The sequence below is a fragment of the Branchiostoma floridae genome, unplaced genomic scaffold, assembly GCF_000003815.2.
Source record: "Branchiostoma floridae strain S238N-H82 unplaced genomic scaffold, Bfl_VNyyK Sc7u5tJ_1578, whole genome shotgun sequence".
Taxonomy (NCBI): Eukaryota; Metazoa; Chordata; class Leptocardii; order Amphioxiformes; family Branchiostomatidae; genus Branchiostoma; species Branchiostoma floridae.
In genome coordinates this window covers 280,089-304,917 of record NW_023365773.1, presented here as the reverse complement: position 1 = coordinate 304,917, position 24,829 = coordinate 280,089, and the positions used below count along the sequence as shown (strand labels likewise).

At 40.4% G+C, this 24,829-nt stretch overlaps 2 protein-coding genes across 51 annotated transcripts in view; one reads left to right on the top strand and one right to left on the bottom strand.

Annotated features, from left to right (window-relative positions):
• Positions 1-13,872, bottom strand: part of LOC118408355 (CUGBP Elav-like family member 2) — an 81,099-nt gene extending 67,227 nt beyond the window's left edge. For 48 of the 50 annotated variants that reach the window (XM_035809062.1, XM_035809064.1, XM_035809069.1 and 45 more), the window contains exon 1: positions 11,194-11,234. In XM_035809062.1, the coding sequence (XP_035664955.1) occupies positions 11,194-11,219 (26 nt within the window). In that variant the 5' untranslated portion in view covers positions 11,220-11,234. Of the gene's footprint in view, positions 1-11,193; positions 11,235-13,186; positions 13,607-13,715 lie in introns of those variants that run through there. The other 2 variants (XM_035809067.1, XM_035809065.1) reach the window with 2 other exon arrangements.
• Positions 13,873-14,128: 256 nt separating this feature from the next.
• On the top strand, positions 14,129-23,044 carry LOC118408367 (F-box only protein 3-like). Its single transcript, XM_035809132.1, has 7 exons — positions 14,129-14,419; positions 16,151-16,240; positions 17,445-17,596; positions 18,403-18,517; positions 19,745-19,826; positions 20,492-20,614; positions 23,030-23,044. The coding sequence occupies exons 1-7, from the start codon at positions 14,328-14,330 to the stop codon at positions 23,042-23,044; spliced, it is 669 nt and encodes a 222-aa protein (XP_035665025.1). The 5' UTR covers positions 14,129-14,327.
• The last annotated feature ends 1,785 nt before the right edge of the window (positions 23,045-24,829 follow it).

The following is a 24,829-nucleotide window of genomic DNA, read 5'->3' as shown; positions in this document are numbered from 1 at the left end:
TACTAATGACAAACCCATCACTGCCTCGTTTACCATTTCAGCATTTGAGTAATTAGTTCTAAGAAGGTCCCACCAACGATTATAGTCATTAACTCAGAAAAGCTCCCCGTAGAAACGAGTAAAATATTCCTGCGCTAATCGAGCCCACGCCGCTTCTGATTTGCAGTTGAGCGCTGCGTAGCGTCGCGAGCGTGACATAAATATACAGAGAGATAGAGTTAATGTACGGGGCTGTGAGCTGTACTCCCCAGATATGGCCACATTACAGGGGGGGTGAAAAATGAGGACACGGCGAGATTCTGACAGCCGCACTACTTCAGAAGGAGCTATCGCTGCCTTCAGTAGGAGCTATCTCTGCCCTCATCTCACAGGAACAGGGAATGAACACATCACCGGGGAGTTCAGCAGCCTGCTTAAACAGGAGAGACAGAAACAGGAACAAACACTGCTTTCTACTGGTACTGCAATCGTACTTGATCATTGTTGCACACCCATTCTTACCTTTTTTTGCTACAAAATTCAAAATTACTTGGAAAAATAGAAAGTGGGTACAGAAATCAAAGCACCCTCCACCATTTTCTTTGTCACTTATGCACAAGATCACATGATCAAAGAACTTGAGTCAGGGTCAGCCTAACTGAAGAAGGTTTTAGATACTGCTCCAAAAATTCATGAGTATAGGAGAGTGTTTGGCTAAGAACGCTAGCCATAGCAAGGACACATAACATTAATGGCTACTCCAAAAAGCATCATACTTGAGCTAAATTGGGGATGGGAAAAGAAGAAGTGTGACATATCTTTAGTATCATACAGCCAAACCTTGACTCAACGACTACTACAGGGACCAAGGTAGAATGGTTGCTGACTGAAGAGTGAGGTTATCTATGTAAAAATGAACAGGACTGTATTAATATGGCTTGTGACTGATGGTGGTTGCCAGTGCCAGGTGGTTGTATGACTGGGTTTGACAGTACTCACAATATCAAACACCTTCAAAATTAAACAATACCAACACAGGAAACCAAAGCAGAAGTCATCAACCTCACACTTTCCCTACCAATACCATGAATTCAATTATCCTTGACTTGTGTATCTGAATAACGGCTTTTAATCAATAGCCATAACCCTTATTGTGTGTGTGGGGGGGGGGGGGGGGGGATTTAGTAAAGACAAAGCATATATATACTACGTGACTTTTGTAGGATTATAAATTTGCAGCTAAAAACCTTCTGCAATACAGTAATACATTGGAAACACATATTTGCATTGTAATGAGTTCATGGTGGGATTCATGCTGCGAAAATAAGCCCACAAGGATAAGATGGAAGATTTACAGCAAGAGTAAAACTTCAAGACATCTTCCTGAGCAGATGTGTTTCATCAGCCAGCCTGAACTTTAGGTAAGACTACCTTTAAGAGATTTATGATGTCTTGAGACAGTGGAGGTCCTAACTTCTTGACCTGTTCCTGACTTCGCCAGATGTCTTGGTTGAAAAGTTGTTTCTCCAGCATGAAACAATCTTTCATACCATGTGACATGTATGCGAAATAGCAATTAGTCAAGCAACTGGATATGATTTTGGAAATTGTTAGACCTTTCAGGTAGAATCTACCACCTTTTGTCAGTGACACACAACAGGTAGTTGTTTGAGGAAGACAAATCTAACTCTTAGCTAAACAGTGGTCACCTCTGTATAAAGACCATCTGGTCCCATTGTCCTTATTGACAGGAGCATTAAGAACCCTGTCTATAGTGACCACCTGTCCACATAGCCAGATTTTATCCATCCCTTGAGCCATACTCTTGACTCTAGTGCAGGTTTGACTGATTGTCTTGCTTGTGGCACCTGATGTGTTAAGTGGACTATCCATTCCTTGACAAAGACTGGAGTTGATCAGTAAAAATTTGGATAAGTTTTAAATTATAGTTAGACTTTATTCAGATGTGTTGACCTTGTCTGTAGAGGGCCAGAACCCACATGGTCGCCCCAGGAGGAGATGGGTACTAGACAATGTCAAGGACAGATATTTAAGGGCTCGAAATACTGGTGCAGGTAACATTGAAAATTACCTGCACCAGACAAATTTTACCTGCACCACTCTGAATTTAGGAAGTATGGATCATACTAAAACTGGTCGGAATACAATTGATATTATTTCTTCTTTTATACTCTATAGGTAGAAATAGTCAATGCAGCTAATAACAATCCATATACACCTAAATCATAGGACATTTATGTGTAAAACCCAGTACATGGACCAGTGCAGGTTAGGTGCAGGTAGACACCAGAAATACTTGTACATCTCCAATTTTACCTGCACTAACCTGCATATGCAGGTGGTATTTCGAGCCCTGTATTTACAAGCTGAATCTGCAAAGGCCAACTCCCTTGACAGAGACAGCTGGAGATCAGCAATCAGACTTGAAAGTTCATATGGATTCTCCATTTCTTGACAAATACTGGAGTTGATTAATAAAAAATTTGGGTGGATTGCCTTGGAAATTACAGTTTGACTTTCACATGTGTGGGTGATCAGGAAAAATTGTATTCTGTCCTCTCTAAGAAAGACATAAACTCCAGTGATCGATATAATAACCTCTTAATTAACATAAACTTGAATTCTCTGTGTGAGGCGTCTACACAACCAATTGTTTTCGTAACAATTTTAGAGCAAACATGGTAAAATTGCCAACCTTCCTAGCTTTGTCTTTACTAAATCCCCCCCCCCCCCCACACACACAGTAAGAGTTATGGCTATTGATTAAAAGCCATTATTCTGATACACAAGTCAAGGCTAATCATTTTCAATAACATACAAGCCCCATTAAATATGAGATGTCAATTTTTATGTTGATCAATGATTTATTGAACATGACTGTAAATTCCACAGTGCACTAATCAGGACTGACTGCATTATAAATGGCACACATAATAAAATTAACTACGTGCGTTTCCACTAATTTTCATATTGACAGCAGCCCTGTCAACCTTTAATATCTTTTCATGGTTTCTTAACTATGAAGGACAAAACATACAGTCAAACTTGTGTACTTAGTAGTGGATGGATGCTGTCTTAGATAATTTTCCCCATATTCTGTCTGTAGTGACTATATCTGTCTATTATGACCAAATTCTTCACGTACATTGGGTTGTCACACTGCACGGGTTTTGATTAACAAATATGAATCACCACAGTAATTTCTTTATGAAGTAATATCTAGTCACCATAACTAAGTCTAAGACATTTTCCAGTCTTGTACATTACATTTTCCATCGCTCACTCACGGTAGCAGCCTTGCACGGCTGTGAAATCCCATTTCTGGTCACCCTTCTGTCTCCTTAACTCGATTCTGCACGCTGCTTTTCTGCGCAAATAAATCCTCCCATCAAATTGATTCAACATCAACACAGGGAGACAAAAGGGCATTTGGGGACATCAGATCTATGGGAGGGAATATTGGACAATACGAATTACGATGACCAGACTACGCATGATGTACAAAATGACAACTAGTGGACGTACCGTCTTAATTCCTAATACCAGCTAAGAAAAGTACAAGAGTCATGCCTTCAACCTACCAAACTAGAATCGAGGTATTCAAAAACTTTTCGGAACTACATTGCACCATTTAGCGAAACTCTTTGCCACAAAGTACTGTAGCAGCATCCTCGTGGTTTCAGTGCTAACAGTTAGATGTGGTAGAGTTAGGTGTGACAGGGTGTTCAGTGGAATATAACTAGCTGCTGCGCTACTTGCCTTCAAAGCTGGTTTATTGCACTAAAGGGCAGTTTTACTACTTTATAACACAGATACAGAAGCTGGTATGTTATGCTAAGGGCAGTTATACCGGTTACATAGATACAGATACTGACAAGACTTTATAAAACACACTGACTTTATAAAACTAAGAGGAAACAGTGCCGTACGGCTACTGTCCAATGTAATACAAGGCTGAAGGTGCATTTCTACCCCTCCCCTTGCCCAATGTAAATGCAAGGTGTATTTCTACCCTTGCCCTAGTCCCAGTGTAAGCATTGCCGTTCATGTCTATTCACCTGTAATGTAGCACACCTAAACACACATCAGACATACCTGAAACACGACCAACGTCACAGAGACAATACACAGGTACACAAGCACACATCAGCACAGGTGTAACAGTACAGGTGTAGTTTATAATACACCTGCCATGTTTAGCATTCTTCCAGTACAAAGCAGGAAAGGTAGGGGGAAAAGAGGGACAAGGTTTTATTTATTATTATCTGATTTTTGGGGGGCCGGGAGTAGTTTTTGTTTTTCTTCGCTTTCTTGCACACATTTTGTTCCAGCCCTGTCCATTTCTTTTTTCCATAAAATCTCTAACAATAATTGATGCCATGCAAATTATCACATGATTATGATCTAATTTTCACAAGAATGATGACTAATATGACAATACATTGTGAAACATCCCCCTAACTATTTAATCTTATTGAGCCTCCAAATCTATGATTTCAGCTGCAGATGCCCAAGATCAAGGCTCGAGCTACCTATGGCTTTATACAGACCACCCTGCACACGAACAGTCAACTAAAACACTCATGTTTGTGATAAACATATTTTCAGGCAATAAACTGCAGCTGAGCTAAAGCTACTGCCTGGTAGAACCACTGCTCTTGTCTTGGACAAGTTGTCTCGTCTTATCACTCTCTACTTTCCTTCAAGAAAACTTCAAGTCTTGTTTATGTTATTAAAGACTCTATATCTTAGCTCCAGTTGTTTAGTGCGTCTGTCCCATCGTGTTATCAGAAGGGGTGCTGTGTTTACGTCAACTGCGACTGTTTGGTTCTGTGTGTCCTGAAAACGTCACTGCCAGAATCTCAGTATACACAAGTGTTTTACACAGCATCGCTGACAAACTTCAGGTGGAATGGTGTCCCTGGGACAAATAACGAGCGAAGAAGACACAATTCTGAAGAAGCAAAACAGATTAAAACATTTTATAAAATGTTTATAACATTTATCCTTTTATACAGTGGAAATGCCTAAACCTGTGCCCACCCTACCTCAAGTATAGCCACCCTTCAGTGTAACACACCCTCCTTGCAAGCATGCAGAGATCCAAACCACACATACTTCAAGTGCTCTTAACAACAGTCGGTCAATAAAATAACCAACAGAAATACCCCAGACAAAAGTTTTGACGTCTATGCAAAGAGCAACCAAGGAAAATATATTGAGAGCTTCTTTCAAGCTACTTGGAAACATTCAATCTCCAAAGCTATGATTCTTATTCGAATACCGAGGCCGCATCGAGTTATATCACTGCAATCTTCCCATCTTTCAGTCTTTCCATTATGAAATAGTTTCTGAATGTCTGAGTTGATCCGTCAAATGTCTGTCTGCATATAGTATATATATTACTATATCCAACCCACAAATGTGTGCCTACATGTAGTACAGTATATATAATACTCTAACCAACCCACAAATGTGTGCCTACATGTAGTACAGTATACATAATACTCTAACCGACCCACAAATGTGTGCCTACATGTAGTACAGTATACATAATACTCTAACCAACCCGCAAATGTGTGCCTACATGTAGTACAGTATACATAATACTCTAACCAACCCGCAAATGTGTGCCTACATGTAGTACAGTATATATATATACTATAACCAACCCACAAATGTGTGCCTACATGTAGTACAGTATACATAATACTCTAACCAACCCACAAATGCATGGCTGCTTTCCAGATAACAGCTTAGCAAATATCTGAGGTGGTTGCCAGAAATATACAAGTATTGTCAGGAGACTTAAAGGAATGGAGCCAAGATCCAGAGCTAAGACATGGCCCAGCTGTTGTTTTCCTTAAACTTGCTATCTGACATGAACTAATGTTATTGGTAGATTCCGTTGGGATGGAAATTGCACAAGAATCACTTTTTTGACAGTGTTTATTTATCTGTGTATATTTCTTCCATCAAAATGATATCTTATTTAAATCTTCAAGATTGACATGTGATACTTTTAAAGGGACCCACGACATTAAAGACAGGTACAATTGACAGGGCAGAAATTTAGTTGGTATAAACAAAATCCTTGAGGAAATCTTCAATCCCAAAATCCTTTTAACAGAAGACGATAACACAAGACTGTCCAAACTCAATCCTCAAGTGCAGTATTTGCTTTTTAATATGTAATTTAGAATAATGTATTACACTTGATAATGTGTGTACATAGTATAGTCTTCTTCACATCCAAGCATAAACAAGAAATAATACAATCATAAAAACTTTTTTGTATTACCCAGTTCTTGTTTGAAATTTTCAAGTTAGGTATAGAATTCAAGTTCTGAAGAAAGGCTGGCTGTAAGTTTTGTTTCTAAGGTGTTGCGGACTTTAACAAGTACGTTACATCCTTCTCCTGTAGTTTGCGCATAGGTTTACCAGTACATCTATCCCCCAAAATGAATTTCCACTTCACTATTCCAGGCTGCAATCTGGTGCTGGTCCCTCCTGTAGGTTTGTGTACATTCTTGTACTCTATAAATACACAGTGCAGCGGTGGGGAACATTCCAGGCACAATGAGATAGTCCAGGGCAGGGGAGGGTGGCAGATTAGATAGGGAAGCTCCAGTCTAAACGAAGACGCCCCCCCCCCCCCCTAAACAAAGTGCTGATCTCAGCAAAATCGGTACAGTACAGGGAGACTTTGGGACGAATGAAAGGGGTTTTGCGTTAAAAAAAATATCACTGCAATGTTAAAAATGTATTTTTCCCTGACCTCAACAATTCTCGTAACTTCCTTGTTTGAATCAAGGAGATTGAAAAGAGGAACAACTCCTTGTTTGAATCTAATTTGAAATGTTGCTATTTTTAGTTCAAACCATAAGCTACAATTGATTATCTAATAAGATTTAATCAAGACTACTCCAGAATTCTGTTCATTTAGTTTTATCAAACTCCTCTCCTTGATATATGGACAAATATACTTTGTTAGTGTCATTCTAAAAAAATACCTTTGTACATTGTTACAATTTATATAAAGTAGCAATCCAGTTGGCTACACTTTTCCAAACAGCTACCTTAGATCAATATTATCAGAGGTTGAACAAAACGCTGCAGTATTTACTTTGTCAACAAACCTTCAGCCGCAGGTGACGTCAGGTAAACCATCTCACCTGCTCCAGTACACATCAAAGGCCTGCACACCTGAAGTGGACAGGTGTGTTTACAGGTGGACAGGTAACAGGTATGTTCTCCGGATCTAACGCTTATTGATCCAATATTAATATTACTTTGTACTTACCGATATATCAAACAATAAAACGGCATTTAAGACGTTGATAAAATCATAAAGGCATTAGCTAGCTGAACAAAATATCAACCTCAAATCTAGCGATGAATGGCCCAGTTGCTAGTAGAAGGCCCAAGAAAACAGCTGAACTTCTTCCATGTCCAACTTTTCGAGGCCCCATTAGGGGGTTATTGAGGTCACCTATGCAGAAGATAAACTACACAAACAATGTCAACTGTTAACTAGCAGGACACCATCTGTGCTAAATACATAACTTTCAACATTTAGTCTTTTCACTGATTTCTTACTGTTCTTCGTTTTAAGCCATTCAAGTATTACCAACAAGAATGAAACATGTGATCTAATGCCCTGATTGTATAGAGGTTTTCTTCGTATCCTAAATTGAAATTGTTTAGTTAGTAGAGTTTTAAGATTTATTCTGTATTCACCTTTGTTTTGTAGTTTATACTTGACCATACAAGAGTCACTGTACTATTTGTAGTGTCAATAAAACTTGCTATATTTCTACTTATTTTTTTATTTAATTTTACTTAATTTTTCAGTAGATAAAAGAAGGTAAATCTATAACTTCACAGCAAAGCCTGTGCTACCTGTCAAATCGAGTAGAAGGAAATTTATAAGGGTTCAATCTGATGTCAATACACCAAATGGGCTGTGACCGATCTAACCATGCTGCCTCTGTGCCATGATTTGTCTTTATTATGTGGGTCTGACTGGAACAATGGTCCTGCTGGCACTGAACAAACAACTTCTTTTCATAACAAATGGGAAACATTTGGTAAAATTAACACTCAAATGGGCTAAACTAGCAAAGACAAGAACAATTTCACACTTTGAGACATTTCTAAGGGTTTTGTCTTTTGTATGGACCTCTTCAAGACAATAGCATTTTAGGCATTTTTGAGTGTTTCAATTTACTGTTTCATCTTTTGTCTCAATACCTGTAAATGTGAATATATTTGTTTTACAAAATACACAACTATACAGACTTCTCCTTTGTGTTTTTTGATGTTTGAAACAATGCATTCAACTAATCTAATGATTTAGCCACAATCCAAGGACAACATTAGAAAGTGAAATTGTGGTATCACATTTCCACCTGTGCTCACCTGTGTGTAATTCACCTGCCCTGACCTGTTCACCTGTACCTGGGTTCTCTAACACACCTTTCCTTTGTCTGCAGTGCCTTTGACTTAGACATACCAACAATAGGAAACCGCTAAAGACTGACACAGAGCAGTGTTTATAAACATTTCCTTTCTTCTAACCCCCTTCAACATGCTGATTACTTGTAAGCTGACTACTTGGCGGTTGTGAAATCTTCAACTGCTGACACATTTCATCCTAACTATCTAACTCCACTCTTTCCTTCAAAATCAGATAAGGAAATAAACATATCTTCCTTCTTTCTGGTCCACCCCAGTCAAATCGTAAGCTAGTAAAGCAAACTAGTCACCCCGTCTCTTTTTGATAGGTGTGTTGTTTTTTTTTGCAAGATATTTAGTCTGCTGAACAACTCATTTTCATACAAACAAGCTGTAAAGAACTGTCAATTCACCCAAGAAATGATATGGAGTAAAACTATTTTTTTCAGGGAAAATAAGCTGGCTTCTTTATCATGCTCGAGGTATGGGTCTCCTCAAGTATAGAGCCAACAACTCAAAAACGACCCTCTGAATCTAATACCCTGGATGCTAGACTTTCCAGGGCCTACACAACACAAGCTACCTTCTTGGCTATAGGGCCAACATACAAGAAAATTTTACCACTTTTAGTTAGATACTCTAAGGCCCATGGTAAAATTTTCTTGAGGAGCTGGTCTGTATTAGTGTATAGGCCCTGCCTACAGTCTGGCATCCAGGCTATCTCCCTGGAGAACTTCAACTTGTACCAGTTGCGTGCAAACCGGGGATCTGAACCTGAAGGTTTAGGTCGGGACTGGAACCCCTGACCACTGAAACCCATTGTTCTACCACCACAGCTGTAGCTACAGATAAGAACAGTTTCCTGGCTGCAGGTTTCCTTCTAGATCTGTAACATTTGTCAGCAGGAAGGCTTTGTTTTCAACCCTGATACTGTGGATCTTAAAATGTTTGTGGCAGTTTTGTATTTCAAGCTTTTGGCAGTATTTCTACTAGACTACAGAATTGTTTCAACCGTGAGCCTCAAACGCTAAAAAACTTCCTTTCCCCTTCTTCCTGCAAATTATTCCCCACAAAAATAAATTAATTTACATATATCTTAATCTTTATCAAACTTATCGAAGAATACACATTTTAGCAATTAGAAACAATGACAGGTCAACAATCATTTTTTATTCTTGTCTGGTTCATACACTGTCTGGTTCAAAAATGTTGCTCAAAAATCCAAAATTTGTAATTGACTTTTGGCTCAAAAGAAGGAAAAATGAAAAATGTATCAAAGTCCCAGATATAGCAATAATGCCCATACAATTTCTGTGCTTGTAACTATCAGCCCATCTAATATTAGTAATAATCTAAAATCACATTTTGTCTGTTTTTTTCACAGAAACCTTTTATTGAAATCGAGAGATGGTGACCTGATGAAATAAATATCTAATATTAGATATGCACAGCTGAGATTTGTAATATCATCCACCTTATCTAACCCTGGGGGAGACAAATTAACAAACACCCAGCAGTTTCCATGGTAACAGATCTGCGCAGGAGCCACCTGGAGGCGTTCAGGTGACATGTTGAATTAATCAAGACTCAGAAATCCATGTCAGGCCCTGGGGACTGCTGAACAGACAGGTAGTAATGGCAACATTCAATACAGGACTGGGAATACATGTCTGTGGGGAGAGGTGCTAGAAATTTGGGTGCACAGAATAAAAATTGGGTGCACAATGAGAAATTAAAAATTGTAAAAGGGTATAAAAATTGTATTACAAACATTGCTGCCTTTCTTAAAAGACTGAATCCAAAAATTTTATGTTATTTCCAAAAATAAAGAATATGCTGTACACTGGTATAAAATAAGGCCTTTACATACATATCCCTATAAATATCTAGGTTGATAAAAATCAACAGCTCATTCCGTATACATTTGTACCAAGAGTCAAAAATTATGTGCACAGCTCCAATTTGGATACACAAAAGGGCACATCCACCCAGTATATCCAGCCCCATCAAATCATATAGAGTAAAAATTCTACCTTACATTGCACCTTATTCCCAAGGCACAAAACTGACATTTTTGAGGGAGAGGAGTACTTGCACTATTCTAGTTAAGGAAAGCAACAACAAAATGTCAGCAGCTCTGTACTAGTTCAATAGATGGTAATATAATAGGCCAATATATTCCTCCAACATAAAAAAAGAAAAATATACAAAAATACTCTGCTTGACAAACCCTGGCAAAACATTTGCAACAGTTTGGACAATTGATATTCTAGAAGAAGCGCATTTCACTAGGGAAAATCGCACCTGACGTTTCATATAGAGACTTGACAAACCCTCAGTACCAGCAATAGCCACTCTTCAACTCACAGCTACGCATGAAGAGCAAAACACCTCCTCACAAATAGCCGCCTGTCACGTCGGGTTTTGACGCACATGACTACATTAGCCCTCCTTATCTAAATTATACCGGTCCCACAGGCCCTGTCTTACCTAACCACACTTATGTTTTATAAACTAAACATGAGGACTAGTTAGGGCCAGTGCTTCTGATGTAATTCAATTATTCAACCCAAAATCATGGAATATTTAACAACTACACAGACACAGATTACTAGGTACAGATAACGCTCAATTCCTTCCCCGACGTCTTAGAATAAACAAGAATCCTCCTCCCTCCTTCAGACAAGCCTGAGACATCTTACACCTCACGTTACACGCAGAAGAAAACACACAGACCTGTTGCTGGGACTCGTGGTAGACATGTTGCGATTTCCTGTGATACTGGAGGAAAAATGGCATCGCATTCGCACACCGACTGAGCACAATTCAGGCAGATATAAAAGGGCAGCCTGCGTCACATATAAGCATATGGATATTCATAACATAAGGGCACACTACGAAACCCTCAAAAGGGACAGCTGTGTATTTTCAAATTAAGCGAGGCTAGACTTTGAAATTTCCATATACAGGACAAAGAAACAGGATCTTTCGTGTTGGGACAAAGGAAAAAGGATAAATAATGAATCCGTCAACAAAATATTTGGGATTGCCTGAAGGGAGCAGACAATTTAACCAGAGTTTATTTGAAGGTAAAAATTACATGTATGCCATGCACGAAGGTCTAAAATTGATCTGATGAAAAATTAGCTGATATGTATGCAATAAAATTATACCTAAGGACTTGCCTAACTGGGTACCTAGAGCAGTTATACTGGCTACCTCCCACCTCAGACCGAATTAATGGCAAGAAAAATTGGGTTTCCCATTGGAAATAATAAATCAATATGAGCAATAATGTTCCATTTAAACACAGCTAATAAATGGGGTGAACAACGGGGGACCGGCGGTGGTCTATAACACAATTGCTTCCAGGCATTACCAATAACACACCGACAATACTGCTCAATGGCCCGTACCCTTTCAGGTGCAGCGACCTTGAAAAATCCGGAATACCCGTAAAATGTAAACAACCACAATGGATGAAGCCTATTGTAACCTCTTGTAGCGGTACCCGGCAATGAACTATGACATCTCAAGCTTTTCTAGGGACGTGTTATACCAGGAATTGAATACAGAGCGAAACAAAAGGAAAGGGGTTCCCCCAAAAAAGGTGGTTACTCTAAATGGTTGGATGCAACAGGTGATACCCACAGACTAGAAATGGTCAGGCCTACCACTGCCAAATTAGACTGCCTTAGGGGAGGGAATTAGCACGAATACTTTCCCTGGCTTGGGTAGAAAGCTGTTAAGTCACCCAGAACCTGGAGTTAGTGGTTCTCCCATTCATCTAAACAGACTCCTGTATCAAACAAAATAAACTGAGCTGTGAGAGCTGCATTTTTTACCAGTCTAGTTAAAGTGACCCCTGTCTAGTCCACAGGGACAGAGCAGATAAAAGTCACCTTCCACTAGCAGCTGTGGTGGGCAGGCGGACTGATTATTCTTCCAAATGTGGCCCTGCAAAATAATTTCTCCCCACTTTTTCCTCCCATTCCGATCCCGCCACTCAGCGATGCAAATTTGCGCCTATCTCCGGATCTGCGGGCGATGCAAATCTAATAGTCCCTGAAAGCCATTCGCAGAAAATCAAATACAAGCTGACAAATTTCATATTCGGGGATGGAAAACAAGGGCGGACGTAACGGCATACGCAGCTCGGTTTCTGGCGTGAATGGGAGCGTCAGACATTGCGTCTCCTACAGCTGGCCCCGGGTGCCATGATACTGAATATCCCCCATATCTATATACTGTTCATTCATATCATATTTAGTACAACAGTGCTGTATACAGTACATAATCACACAATAGTGACAGGGAAGCCAGCCAGGATGTGCAGTAACACCAGGGTGCCAGGAACAGGATACAGGCACAGAAACCCTGCCGTATGCTTCCCCCTGATAACACTGACGTCAGGATAGATATCACACGAGATTTCTGATACATTATCCTGAAAATAGGACAGCCAGAAATTGTTGTTTTCGATGTCTTCTCTACGCCCTTGCCAAGGGGAAAGGGTTTTTCTCTGACGCAGGGTTGGAAGTGGTATGCCTGCCGAAGTCGGCTGGAGATAAGCCCTGGAAAAAGGCCGAAACCAACCCGAAAATTGCCCCGAAATGCTGCCAGAATTTCCCAAGATGGACGGCCTGCCTAACGGTTAGGTTGTTTGTGAATATACTATGACAGAAATGTAGAAAAGCTGGCGTTGTTTGCCGGATAGTTTCATACTCACTCCATACTGGTGATAGTAGTGGCGACCGACATCGTTCCCATGTGCAGGCTGGGGTCCGAAAGACACGTCTGAAAACCGGGGAAAATCTACGTGACCAAGTACGAGGCAAGCTGGAACAGTTCCTGTCAGCACACAGAGCCCCCAAGACAGCCGAAATGTCTAAGATTTCAGACTAGAAGGAGTCTACCATATGGTGAAGTGCGCCCGCCGTATTAGGTTCGTGCAACCGGAAGAACCAATGGCCACGGCCCCCTGTGACTTCTAGTGACGAAATAAACTTTCCTTTCCCGACAATTTACCTTATGTGTAAACACCCCAGGGAATACGGATAATGCTAATCAGGGAATACATAATGCAGGAATTCCTAGGGTTTAGTGGGAAACAGCAAAAATATGCAAAACCGCGACAGTTTACGATGTGTTCTTATCCGAGCGCTGCATGACACGAACCAGATGTGCTCGCAGAAAAAAAACCCACTTCGCCTGAAAACCTTCAGCGTTATTCCCAGGACTTCAGCGCTAAAAGTCACCTGTAAATTTCGTGAAGTGCCTGGTACATCATGTCTACATATGGTGTGCAGTACGAGGGCCACCAGGACCGACCCGGAGAACGGAATATACTGTAGAAAAGCCACCCACCTTCTGTCCAAAGTCACACAAAAATAACCACAAACAAAATGGCGGACCTTGGGATTGCTGCACGTGTGCGCCACTGGCACTGAATTTATAGGGAGGTAAATAAAATAATTTTACCTGAAAAATTAAAGACATTGTACTCGATTTTCAAAGAATTCCTTTCATTTTATATTTGATAAAATTTTAATGTTATAGATATTTTATTTTCATTTATCAGTTGATGATTGTACAACAGGTAGAATTTTTATTTGACCTTATTCTACAACCACCCCCAGAATTTTAATGTGATGGTCTAGTTTTCTAAACGTTCGTCTCCGAACTTTCCCGACATTTATAAAGTAAGAGTAAAAGTTAAGACAGTTGAGAAGAAAGTGTCTCACAATAAGACACATCAAGTCTGACCAAACAGACACACGGGGTGGAAGGGACGGCACATAAATGTCTAAGTGAACAACGGTCCTTTCTTCGGCAATCTCCGCCCCCTTTCGGTCGGACTCGGAACCAAGATGGCGACCCCCATGTCCCTGAATATTTGTAGTCTGCCTTCAGATCCACTTCTGCACGTTTTATCGTACCTCAACTACGATGATTTATGCAGGTAAGACACGCGAAACGTTGCTGCAATTTTAGGAACAGAAAGGAAGCACGAAGTCGCCACCAAACATTGCAAAAAAGGGGCGACATGGTCCGTATGTGGCGAGGGGAGGGGCGGAGTCGTCCATGGGAAAATACTTGCCGAACAGCTGACGACACGGGGATCCAAAAGGCTGTCAAACTCATGTGAAAATCTGGAGAACAAGTGTTCCATTGTGATGTAGAGGGACTAGAGAACCACGAAACATCTCAATTTTGAACTGTCATTGCGTAGAAAGCTGTTAAAATTCGAGAGTTCACTGGCAAACGTTGACCGATTTTTATCCGCCTATAAATAGACACCCGTTCAGTATTCATAGTTCAAAGCCTACATCATCCCTTCTTGACACATTCGAGTTCACATTCCAGACGTCATTACGTAATGCTTAGAGGTCAGGGACCTTGGAGTGGGATGTCAACAGGTCTGACCTGTCTCTTCTGTCTACTCAGACTGGGAACCACAGCACATATGTATCGCACACTCACTTGTCAAATGGTATTTCACTCCAACTTGGCGATTGGGACATAATCAAAGTTCATGTCAGTTCTAAATGAAATTTATTATGGAGTAAATCATCAAGTACATGCATTTCCTTGGGAACTTTCATAATCCAGGAAATTTCATTGGGAAATGCTGTAAAAAGACTTGAAAAAGAATCGGTTCCCACTTTTCCTGAACTGAAAATATTTTTGACCTCGGTTCTTTGGAGAAGGTTACAAACAAGAAATTTTGTAGTTATAGAGGAAAACAAAGAAATCAGCCAATAAGAAACTAAGTAAACACAAACAGACATTCTGACCTACATAACCTATGGTTCCAATTACTGAAAGTTCCACTGTTGTGCTACTTGCACATCTGCTATGCCCTCCAGTCAAGCTACCTTTCAAACCCAAGCAACCATGACCTACAGAACTTCTTTACACTCCTGTCAGTAACCGTGACATTATAAGTAGGTTCTAAAGCACCTGTGCATTGTGATGGTAGGCACTTAAAGAACAATGATGTATTCAGACTACAGGTATGACAGGTATTTTTGACAGGTGCAAGTGTTGAAAATCAGCCCTGTACTACGGTACTCAGTCCCTTGACCAGGAACTCTTTTTGCAAGGCTATTAAAGGTTCATTTCTCTCAAGTATTTCAATTGTGCATACTGCTAGCAGATAGGTCCTTTTGAATCCTTGCTTTCAAAACCTGTATCCTTACAGTCTTTATCTTAAAGTTCCTAGATAAGTAGGTGTCCAACAATCTCTAGTTTTTCACAACTTTAGCAGGATTTCTTCAACAGGAAACACTCAGCTTCTTTACTCTAGTCTTAATCAAGTTTATCCTAGTCTTGGTGCCATCCTTCATAGTAACCTATGATTCAATCTTTTTGCTTGCTAACCATGGGAGTAAAAAGAGTGAGCCAGCAGTTACTACAGAGGACAGGACCCAGGCAACATAGCTTCTTGCTTTGACATTATCTTTATCCTACAAACTGAAAATCCTATGCCCCCCCTCTTTCCTCTCATGTCGCTGTACCCGTCAAAGACTGAAGGGATATTTTTGAGTGAAAGTTGATGGTACATTTACTACAACTTACAGTATTTCTGTTTCCCCTCAGACATCACTGTACTTGTAAGACCAAGTAAGAGGCTAAAGAGATATTTTTCCGTGAAAGTTGATAATTCTACTTGTATTTCTGTTCCCCTCAGATGCCGTTGCACCTGTAAGAGACTGAAGGAGTTAGCAGGAGAAGATGAGCTGTGGAAGAGACAGAGCTCCATCTGGTGGCTGTCAACAAGGTACGGGCTGGGCTGGGTCCTTACGTACAGTCTGCAATTATTGAAATAGTTAAATTGTAATATCCAACACAAAAATTGAACTCGCCCAAATTTTCGACTGAACAGCTCCAGTCTTTGTCAAGGAATGAACAATCCACTGCTGCCGTGACGTCACGTTATGCAGACAGAACACGTGACTCAGTAAGCAGTGGATCGTAGGTTGCAAGAAGTCTATGGCGCCCACCGTCTCTGTTATAGATGGCTTCCTTGATCCCTCTAACGAAAAAGTCTGGCTCTACGTCCAAAATTTTAACAATCTGTTGTTGCTGTACTTTGTAGAACAGATTTAAAACTTTGCTCCAACACAAAAAATACTGTCCTACTGCAGTCTTCCTCAGAATTCAGACTTGTCCCTTAGGCCTTGTTGGTTGTATAGATGACATCCTCTGAGAACCCCAAAACTGATGCAAGCGTGCAAATGGAAAAAAGTTTAGCAAGAAAAAAAGTTGCCCTCATTATGAAATCTAAGTGGTCAGAAAGGTTAACAAATAACTTAACGCACAGAATGCAGTATGTGGAAAAATAGAGTTATCATTTTTATTCTTTCACATCTTTTGGCATTTTATGACATTGGTATCGGTTTTCCAATATTTATTTTCAATTTACAGCATATATGTGCTCATTTTACAGCTGATTTGTACAATTTAAAGCAAGGTCGAAACCTTTTGTTTATTTTTAGAAACAGATGAAATTAGATGCACACGCAGATGTCATACACCAGTATATAATCAAATCAACATGGCCTTATTACCAATTGCTGACATCACATGTCAGTAAGGTCACGTGATCCAGTTGTATGGTCCCTTAGCAGGGCTCGAAATACTTTTTTCTGCATACCTGCGCTAGTACAGGTATCATTGAAAATTACCTGCACCAGACAAATTTTACCTGCACCAGAAAGTGTGGAGCACACTAGAAATTGTTCAGGAACTATTGCTATTTTTTCTTTTATACTTTATTGATGGCCAATGTAGCTAATAACAATCCATATACACCTACATCATAGGACATTTATGTATAAAAACCAGTACATGAACCAGTGCAGGTTAGGTGCAGGTAGACACCAGAAATACCTGCACAGCTGCAATTTTACCTGCACTAACCTGCATATACAGGTGGTATTTCCAGCCCTGCTTAGCCATGTGGTCGTTGTTTCTATTCACAGCTGTTCCAGCTCTACTTGGAGGAGACATTTTAAGGAACAGTTTAAGAATCTTGGAAGGTACATCAAGTCTTACGGAGTCTTGTACAGGACTTGGGCTCGACTGGAGGCCTTTCTGGCTGAACACTGCCCCAGACTTCTCACTTCCATCAAGGGTGAGATGTGTTTATTTACATCTACTTACAAAAATGCTCTGCAGTTACAGAGCAAGCTGCTAGGGGACCCAAACATAATCACTTCTTCCATACATCACAAACTATCTGTCACCAAAAATCAAGGCATGTCCAGGTCAAAAGATACAAAAAAGATAGAAGTTCTGCTGCAGTACAAAATTTGAAAACTCAAACAGACACACACACACACACACACACAGGCATACCCAATACAATATCTTCATTTTTCATGCAGATGATCAGTGTTTCATACAGCAAAAGCTCCTTGGAACAAGTCACAAACCTGCAGTTTAGTGAATTTACTTACAAGGCAGCAAGCTGTTTAGTCATGCCCCCTAGTGACCAGATAAGATATAGCAGCAGACCTTTAGGAATGTATGACAAGTGAACTTTTTTTTCTCTGCATGAGTTGGTGTTTCTTACATTTAGGAGTAGACTTTGCTAGTACTTTGTGATTAGAAAGAGGCATCCTGTGGTACTAAATGTTACATACAGCATAAATTACTGCCCAGTGTAACAGTGGTTCAAATAAAACACAAACCTTCAGTAGAGGCCAGTTCATTGCACAGTGGATTACCGCTCACTTCTTTTAACTGCATGGAATCCCAAAATCCCAAACCGGTGTGGTCCAGCTAGATAACTTCGCAACAAAATACGCTGGCAAATAGGCCGTGCAATTAAACGGCTTCTACTGTACTACCTTTATAATAATAATAATAATATCATAATGGAGAGGCAATGTTATACTTTCATTGCACATGCCCTAATTCTAACCTTCTTTCTTACAGCTGGAGCCACAGAGCGAGAGTTGGATGAGATTGAGGTGAAAATTCGTTACCCGCTTCCTAACGATGTCAGGTGCTCCTACAGGATGCACAATGGGCAGAAGCTGGTCGGGCCAGGGTAGGTGCACTTCTGTTGTCTGGTGCTAGGGGGAGCTATTATGTGATGGTAGTCACTTACGAGTGTGTAAGGTAGCAGTTATAAATTTTGTAACAAAAAAGCACACTTCAGTATTATGGTGTCTTTCTTTTTGTGAGAACTTTTATAGATCTTGAAATTTTGTTCCAAAAAATTGGGCCACAGAAACGTGCATGATAATAACAATTACTGGCCACGGTGTCAGGAATGAAAAAAAAATTGCAAATACAACTTCCATTTCTGTTTCAAAACATTCATCATTTACATAAATTTTATTGAAGTTTATAACTGTCATTCAACAACAAAAAATTGCTCACCTCGAACTTGTTTTGTTGAATGACAGTTAAAAACGTCAATAAATGGATTACACCAACACAGATGAGCTTTCATGCTAATTCACATTACTAGTAACTGATGTGTAATTTGTAGTGGACTTTCAAATGTTAGATTGATGATGCAATGTTACATCATTGAAGAGGTTCATCAGTCACATATGAGTAAGTTAATAGAATTAGTCTTCAATCAGTGACTCTTGAAAACATGTTAGATACATAAATCACGTACCTCCAAAGCAAGTCTCTGGCTAGTGATCTTGTGGGACTATACCATACTGTGACCATGGTGTACTTAACCTGGAATCCAGTCTACTGCTGGCTGGGCCTACCGTACTTAGTGCAGGCTTTGTACGGGGCCAGGGAAGCTCCCAGCCGCTTAGGTAACCGGCCACACCCGGTAGAATTTTCACGGGGTTAGACTTAGCCCAGTGGGAGTTAATTTGCCAGGGAGTTAATTTGCCCGCCAGCTCAGCCAGCAGTAGACTGGATTCCAGGTTATGGTGTACTGAGCATACACTGAAAATTTGTAGGTACGTGTTTTATGTGTTTTCAAGAGTCACATGATTGAAGAATTATTCTATTAGCAATGTGACATGTTTCTGACCTCCCCGCCCCCCTCCCACAGACTGATGGGCTGTATGTCCATCTCTAACCTTACTCTGATGTTACATGTGACATGTTTCTGACCTCCCCGCCCCCCTCCCACAGACTGATGGGCTGTATGTCCATCTCTAACCTTACTCTGATGTTACATGTGACATGTTTCTGACCTCCCCGCCCCCCTCCCACAGACTGATGGGCTGTATGTCCATCTCTAACCTTACTCTGATGTTACATGTGACATGTTTCTGACCTCCCCGCCCCCCTCCCACAGACTGATGGGCTGTATGTCCATCTCCAACCACATGAGGTCGGAGTACCTGTTGGACCTGCAGACAGCATCCGACTGCTTCCAGGTGAGGCACAGCACCTGTTTACCTCATCCTCACATGCCACTTGTGTGTATAACTGGGCTCTCTCCAGGACCCGTCCCTCTGTCAATTTACTTGTTGGGACTGACAAAAAAGTTACCCTTTCCATCCCAAAAATCTTAACTTCATGACATAGATGAAAGTATGTTTTCATAAGCTTAAAATGCCAGGTTTAACAACTAAAATGAACTCATGAGCTCCCAAACAATGAGTGGGACAAAAGAACATATACCGGTAAAGCTGGAGATACCTGGGTTGTTACTTGATATATATTGTAGATACACAAGTGATGATCCTCCTGGCACAGAGGGATGGTTTACTCAAATGAAGAGTCTAAAAGTTCCAAATTTCCATTTTATTTTGGAGTGCAATAATATTTGCATGACACTATTCTTTGCAAAGAAGAGATACTCTATCTTTAATAAGCTAACAGTCTCTGTCATTCCATAGGTCATAAGTAAAAAGAGCAAAACTTGAAAAATGGTTCATTTTGATTCTTCATAAAAGAGACCACATCTGTAAGCATTGACACCTATACTTCCATAGCTGAAGTACAATGTCAATCAGTCAGAATTGCCCTGTGGAAGGTGACAGGCGGTCACCAAAATGTCAGTGAAAATAAGTCTTGTTACTGTGCCTTTCCATTGCAGGAGTATTCGGGCATGTATGGATGTCTCCCCCTGACCCTGTGTATCCACACCGGCTGTAGCCAGTTCATGGCCCTGTCGGAGAGGGAAGGGTACCTGAGAGGGCAAGTCTTCTACCCAAGCCAGGTAAGGGCTGTTCTTTCTTAGGCCAAATCTAGACACAGTTGTTCCTGACATCTGCAAAGATGTAGGGAGCACACTCACTCACTCACTATCCGGTTTAGCGTCCGTTCTTCCCTGTCTTGCAGAGGTTGCACGTATTGTCAAGTCGTTTTGGTCTATTTGCTGCCCTCCATCCGTTTCTGTCAAGGGGTTGGCTTTTTGCAGGTCCAGTTTTCTAAGATGTTCCTTGACACTGTCTACCCATCTCCTCCTGAGGCGCCCACTTGAGTTCTAGCCCACTACAGACAGGTTCAGGACCTTTCTTAGCCAGTTGTCGTGGGTCATTCTTTGCACGTGGCTGTTCAGCTTGGGTGTAGGCACTCTTTCTGCCATTGACGGGATATAGTGCGAGACACCCGTGGTGCTTGGATTGCAATCAAAACACATTGCGCGCTTTTCAAAATGGCGGCAGAAACGTCAGCATTTCTGCTCACAACATATCAGAAATCTGATGATCCGTAAATAGTTTCATCAGGTCAATAGGAGACCAACAAGTGAACAAAGTCTTCTTTGTTACACAGCCTTCCTTTAATTCTTCAGTAAAACGTTTTGATGACCATCTGTTGCCTTCATGTGCACAAAATGAAACAAATACTCCATATCTAGATGATGTTCTCTGTATTTCACTCACATGTTTTTAAAGATGAAAATATCATGTCGCAGATGCCAGGAAAGACTGTGTCTAGATTGCGCCTTAGTTGATACAACAAAGTTAAGCAACGTGCAGTTGAGTCAATATTTGGATGGGAGACCACCAAGAAAGACTGAATACTGTAGCTGGGTCATACCAAAGACTCTCAAAATAGTACATACTTGTTTTTCTGCTAAGAGGAAGAGTATGGAAGCTAAACACACTACACTACCAGTGGACTAGCTCTTTGCTGTAGTGCTTGCACCTATGTGTGGCCAAGGGTTTTGAAGCAGAGATGGCTGCTGGGCTTGATGCATCTTCTGATCAGGGAGGTTGACCCCCTTGTTCTGATGTACGGGCAACTTAAGCTTAGCTTTGCATAACCAGTGCTGTCTAGTTAGGGTGAACCTGCTGGAAAGCTGTGAAGAAGATGTGAAGACTAGCCGACTGCTGCCTACCCCTGTGTCAGGGATCGCAGGAGTATTATTGTGTCTTCAAATTTTAGGGCTTGTTGCTATCACAATACGCAAGTGTTTGACTTCGGCAAATCGCTTAATGCTTGTGTCTATTGGGGGAAGTTTCAGGACCGTCAAAAAGTGGTCGTCTTGAGATGATGGTCATCTTGTGCAAGTGGTAGACCAGGTTCTACTGTACTGGATACTACTAGTACTACTACTACTAGTAAACTGTTTTTATTCTGGGCATTAGACACCAGGTTTGTATTATATGCTGTGTAAGACTGTAAGGTTTGATCCTCTCACACTGGGAAGGACGCCAATAAGTGTGCTGGGATCTTTGAATTAATTGAATTTGCTTAACTTTTGGCTCTCCTCAAACATGAGGACTTGGGCTTTTCATCCCATCTGAGATATTGTTCATAGCCTGACTTAAGTGTTCGTTTCACCTGAGTCGAGTGAGGAAATAAGTGCAAAGGTGCCTGGTGGGATGTGAAACTGGTTATTAAGTTGTTATTTCAGAACTTTGCCTAGATTCAGTTTAGCCTGAGTTGTAGTACACTCACACACACTCACTCACTATCTGGTTTAACGTCTGTTGTTCCCCAACCTGTCTGTGGGGGTTAGACGTGCTTGCACATTGATGAGGGGGCTTGATGGCAGCTCGCCAGCGTCCTCTGTCACTTGGGTTGGCACTGTGTAGGTTGAGGAAGTGTATGTCTTCCCTTATGTTGTCCGTACCTTGACATAAATTACATACATGAACCATTATTGGAGCTGATTTTGACTAACATAAAGTCAGAATGAGCTATATGCTACAGTTAGTATTAGGGTTTGCTACCAGTACAGAAAATTCAGGTCCAGGTACGGTCCAGGTTCAGAGGATCAGGTCCAGGTCCGGACCTGAACCTGGACCTGATTGTTTGTGAATTGGCGATATTACTCAAAACAATGATCCATTTTACGCTGCAAAGGAATCTGTTTGATGGAGTTCTTCTACTGGTGTTTTAAAATTCTATCTTCCATACTGATTCCTCTGTTAACCAAGACTAACTTTGACTATATTTGTACTTCGCTCTTGTTATTTTCTTGGGCCGGTGATCCCCAAAATGTGTGAATGCCTGCCAGTATAACCTGTTTATTTTCTAGTCTGTCCAAAATCCGGTACTGATTTTTTTCAGGTACATTTTTTTCAGGCCAGTCCAACAGGAAAATGGTTTTGTACCGGTAACCACCCCTAGTTCGTATATATGCTTCTTTCCTGCCTTATATTTTGTTATACACCCACTCCAGGCTGCTGACACTTAAGCCAGTGCCCTGTGGGTTCCAAAAATTGATACTACTTTGAGACTTTGTTGAAACAGCTATTCTTGTTCCTAACAAGAATAAGGAGAAACGGAAATTGCATAACTCACATATTTGCAGGTGACCTATTTGTTTGTGGTTTTCATTCAGCTCCAAGAGTTTATATTAATGAGAGATGTGATTTGCATTGTCATTGTATCATCTTCCTCATAAATTTGGTATTTTTAGTTCACGAAAAGCAGTCTAATCTATACAAAAGTTTCAGAAAAGAAATATCATCTAGGTTGTGGTATTTTGTCATAAATTATGTTTATGAGACTTGCGTCTTCCCCCAATTGATTGGTAGAAGTATGGGAGCTGGCATAAACTAGCATAACGTCAGAGTGGGCTCTGTGCTACTTATATAGTTCTTAGCACCATTGTCATAGCACCTTTTCTTTATCATACGTGTTGTTTGTACTTGCAATTAGCCTTCAGGCATGAACTTGCAATAAACATTCTTATATTAGGATACATGTACATGTACATGTATATGCTTCATATGTTTATGAAGGTTAGACATCCAGGTAAACAATATTCAAATATTCAAATACAATTCAGTCTGTACAACTGAATGAAAATGGAGATTTACTTCGTCCGGAGATTTCGAGTGACATGATATGACATCCATCACTATTCTTCAGGGTCACTAGAATGGACTGGCAGAAACAATTCAATACAAGTACATCTTTAGAAAAAATGGTTGAACATGTAATGATCGTATGTAGCGGTGGGTACCTGTACAAAACTGTTTCTTTCTTTTTGGGCCGGTCCATAAAAAAACGGACCCGAAAATCAGTGGACCGGATGTTGAACCAAGTAGAAAATGAACAGATTACTTGTATATCGGCAGGCATTCATGTGTTTTGGGGCTTGCAGGTACAAGAAAAGAACAAGAGCTAAGTAGAGGGAGTTGATAGACATTTTTTGCCAAGATTCTATGGTCAAACTTGGTCTAAAACAGAGGCAGATGGTGTTGTTTACATGAAGATCGAATATCCTTTGTAGCAAAATGGACCATTGTTTTGGGTAATAAGTTTTTACAGTCACCCATCCCTAATCACATGCAAAATTTGTTCCTTCCTTCCCTCCTGATTATTAGTCTTTATGCCCACTTAAGCTGCTGACACTTGTGCCAGTGCTCGTGGGTCATCAAAAATTGGAAATTTAGTTCTTGAAGTAAGAAAGGTATGCCAATTAGTAGATTGCAATATTAGTGCCCCATGCAGCAGAAATTAGCATTTGTGGTTTTCAGTCAGCTTCCAGAGTTATTTGTAATGGGAGACATGGTTTTCATTATTATGAGATTATCTGTCGTAAATTTTGTATGTTTTTCGCTTTTGAAAATCAGTCAGTCTAATTTAGTAAAAGGGAAGAAAACAGGCATTATCTCAGTAATCGTATTGTGACATAAATTATGTTAATGAGGTTGGCATCTTCCCTGAATTTATTCACCTTTCTCACGCGACAGCCATGATAGATTGAAGATGATGTCAGTGAGGCAAACAGACAAAACTTGTTTCTAAAATCAGGTCCCATTTAGTTTTCCCCCAAACCACACAAGTTTTCACAATTATGTTAAGATCAAATAGTAAATATCGAAATATGTAGCAATTTAGAATGGTGTAGACTGATCCTAGTCCCTTAAGAGATGCAAAATAAAATATAATGCAAATATTTGACGGACATGCAGCCCTTCTCTTTCTTAATGGTCGCTTTCCTAATTGCCACGTTATCATTTGTTGAACT

Bases quoted from the DNA above. Each gene is read 5' to 3' on its own strand.
- LOC118408367 (XM_035809132.1), top strand. From the start codon at position 14,328: ATGGCGACCCCCATGTCCCTGAATATTTGTAGTCTGCCTTCAGATCCA. The intron at 14,420-16,150 runs GTAAGACACGCG...TGTTCCCCTCAG, and splicing joins AACTACGATGATTTATGCAG to ATGCCGTTGCACCTGTAAGA. The intron at 17,597-18,402 runs GTGAGATGTGTT...TCTTTCTTACAG, and splicing joins ACTTCTCACTTCCATCAAGG to CTGGAGCCACAGAGCGAGAG.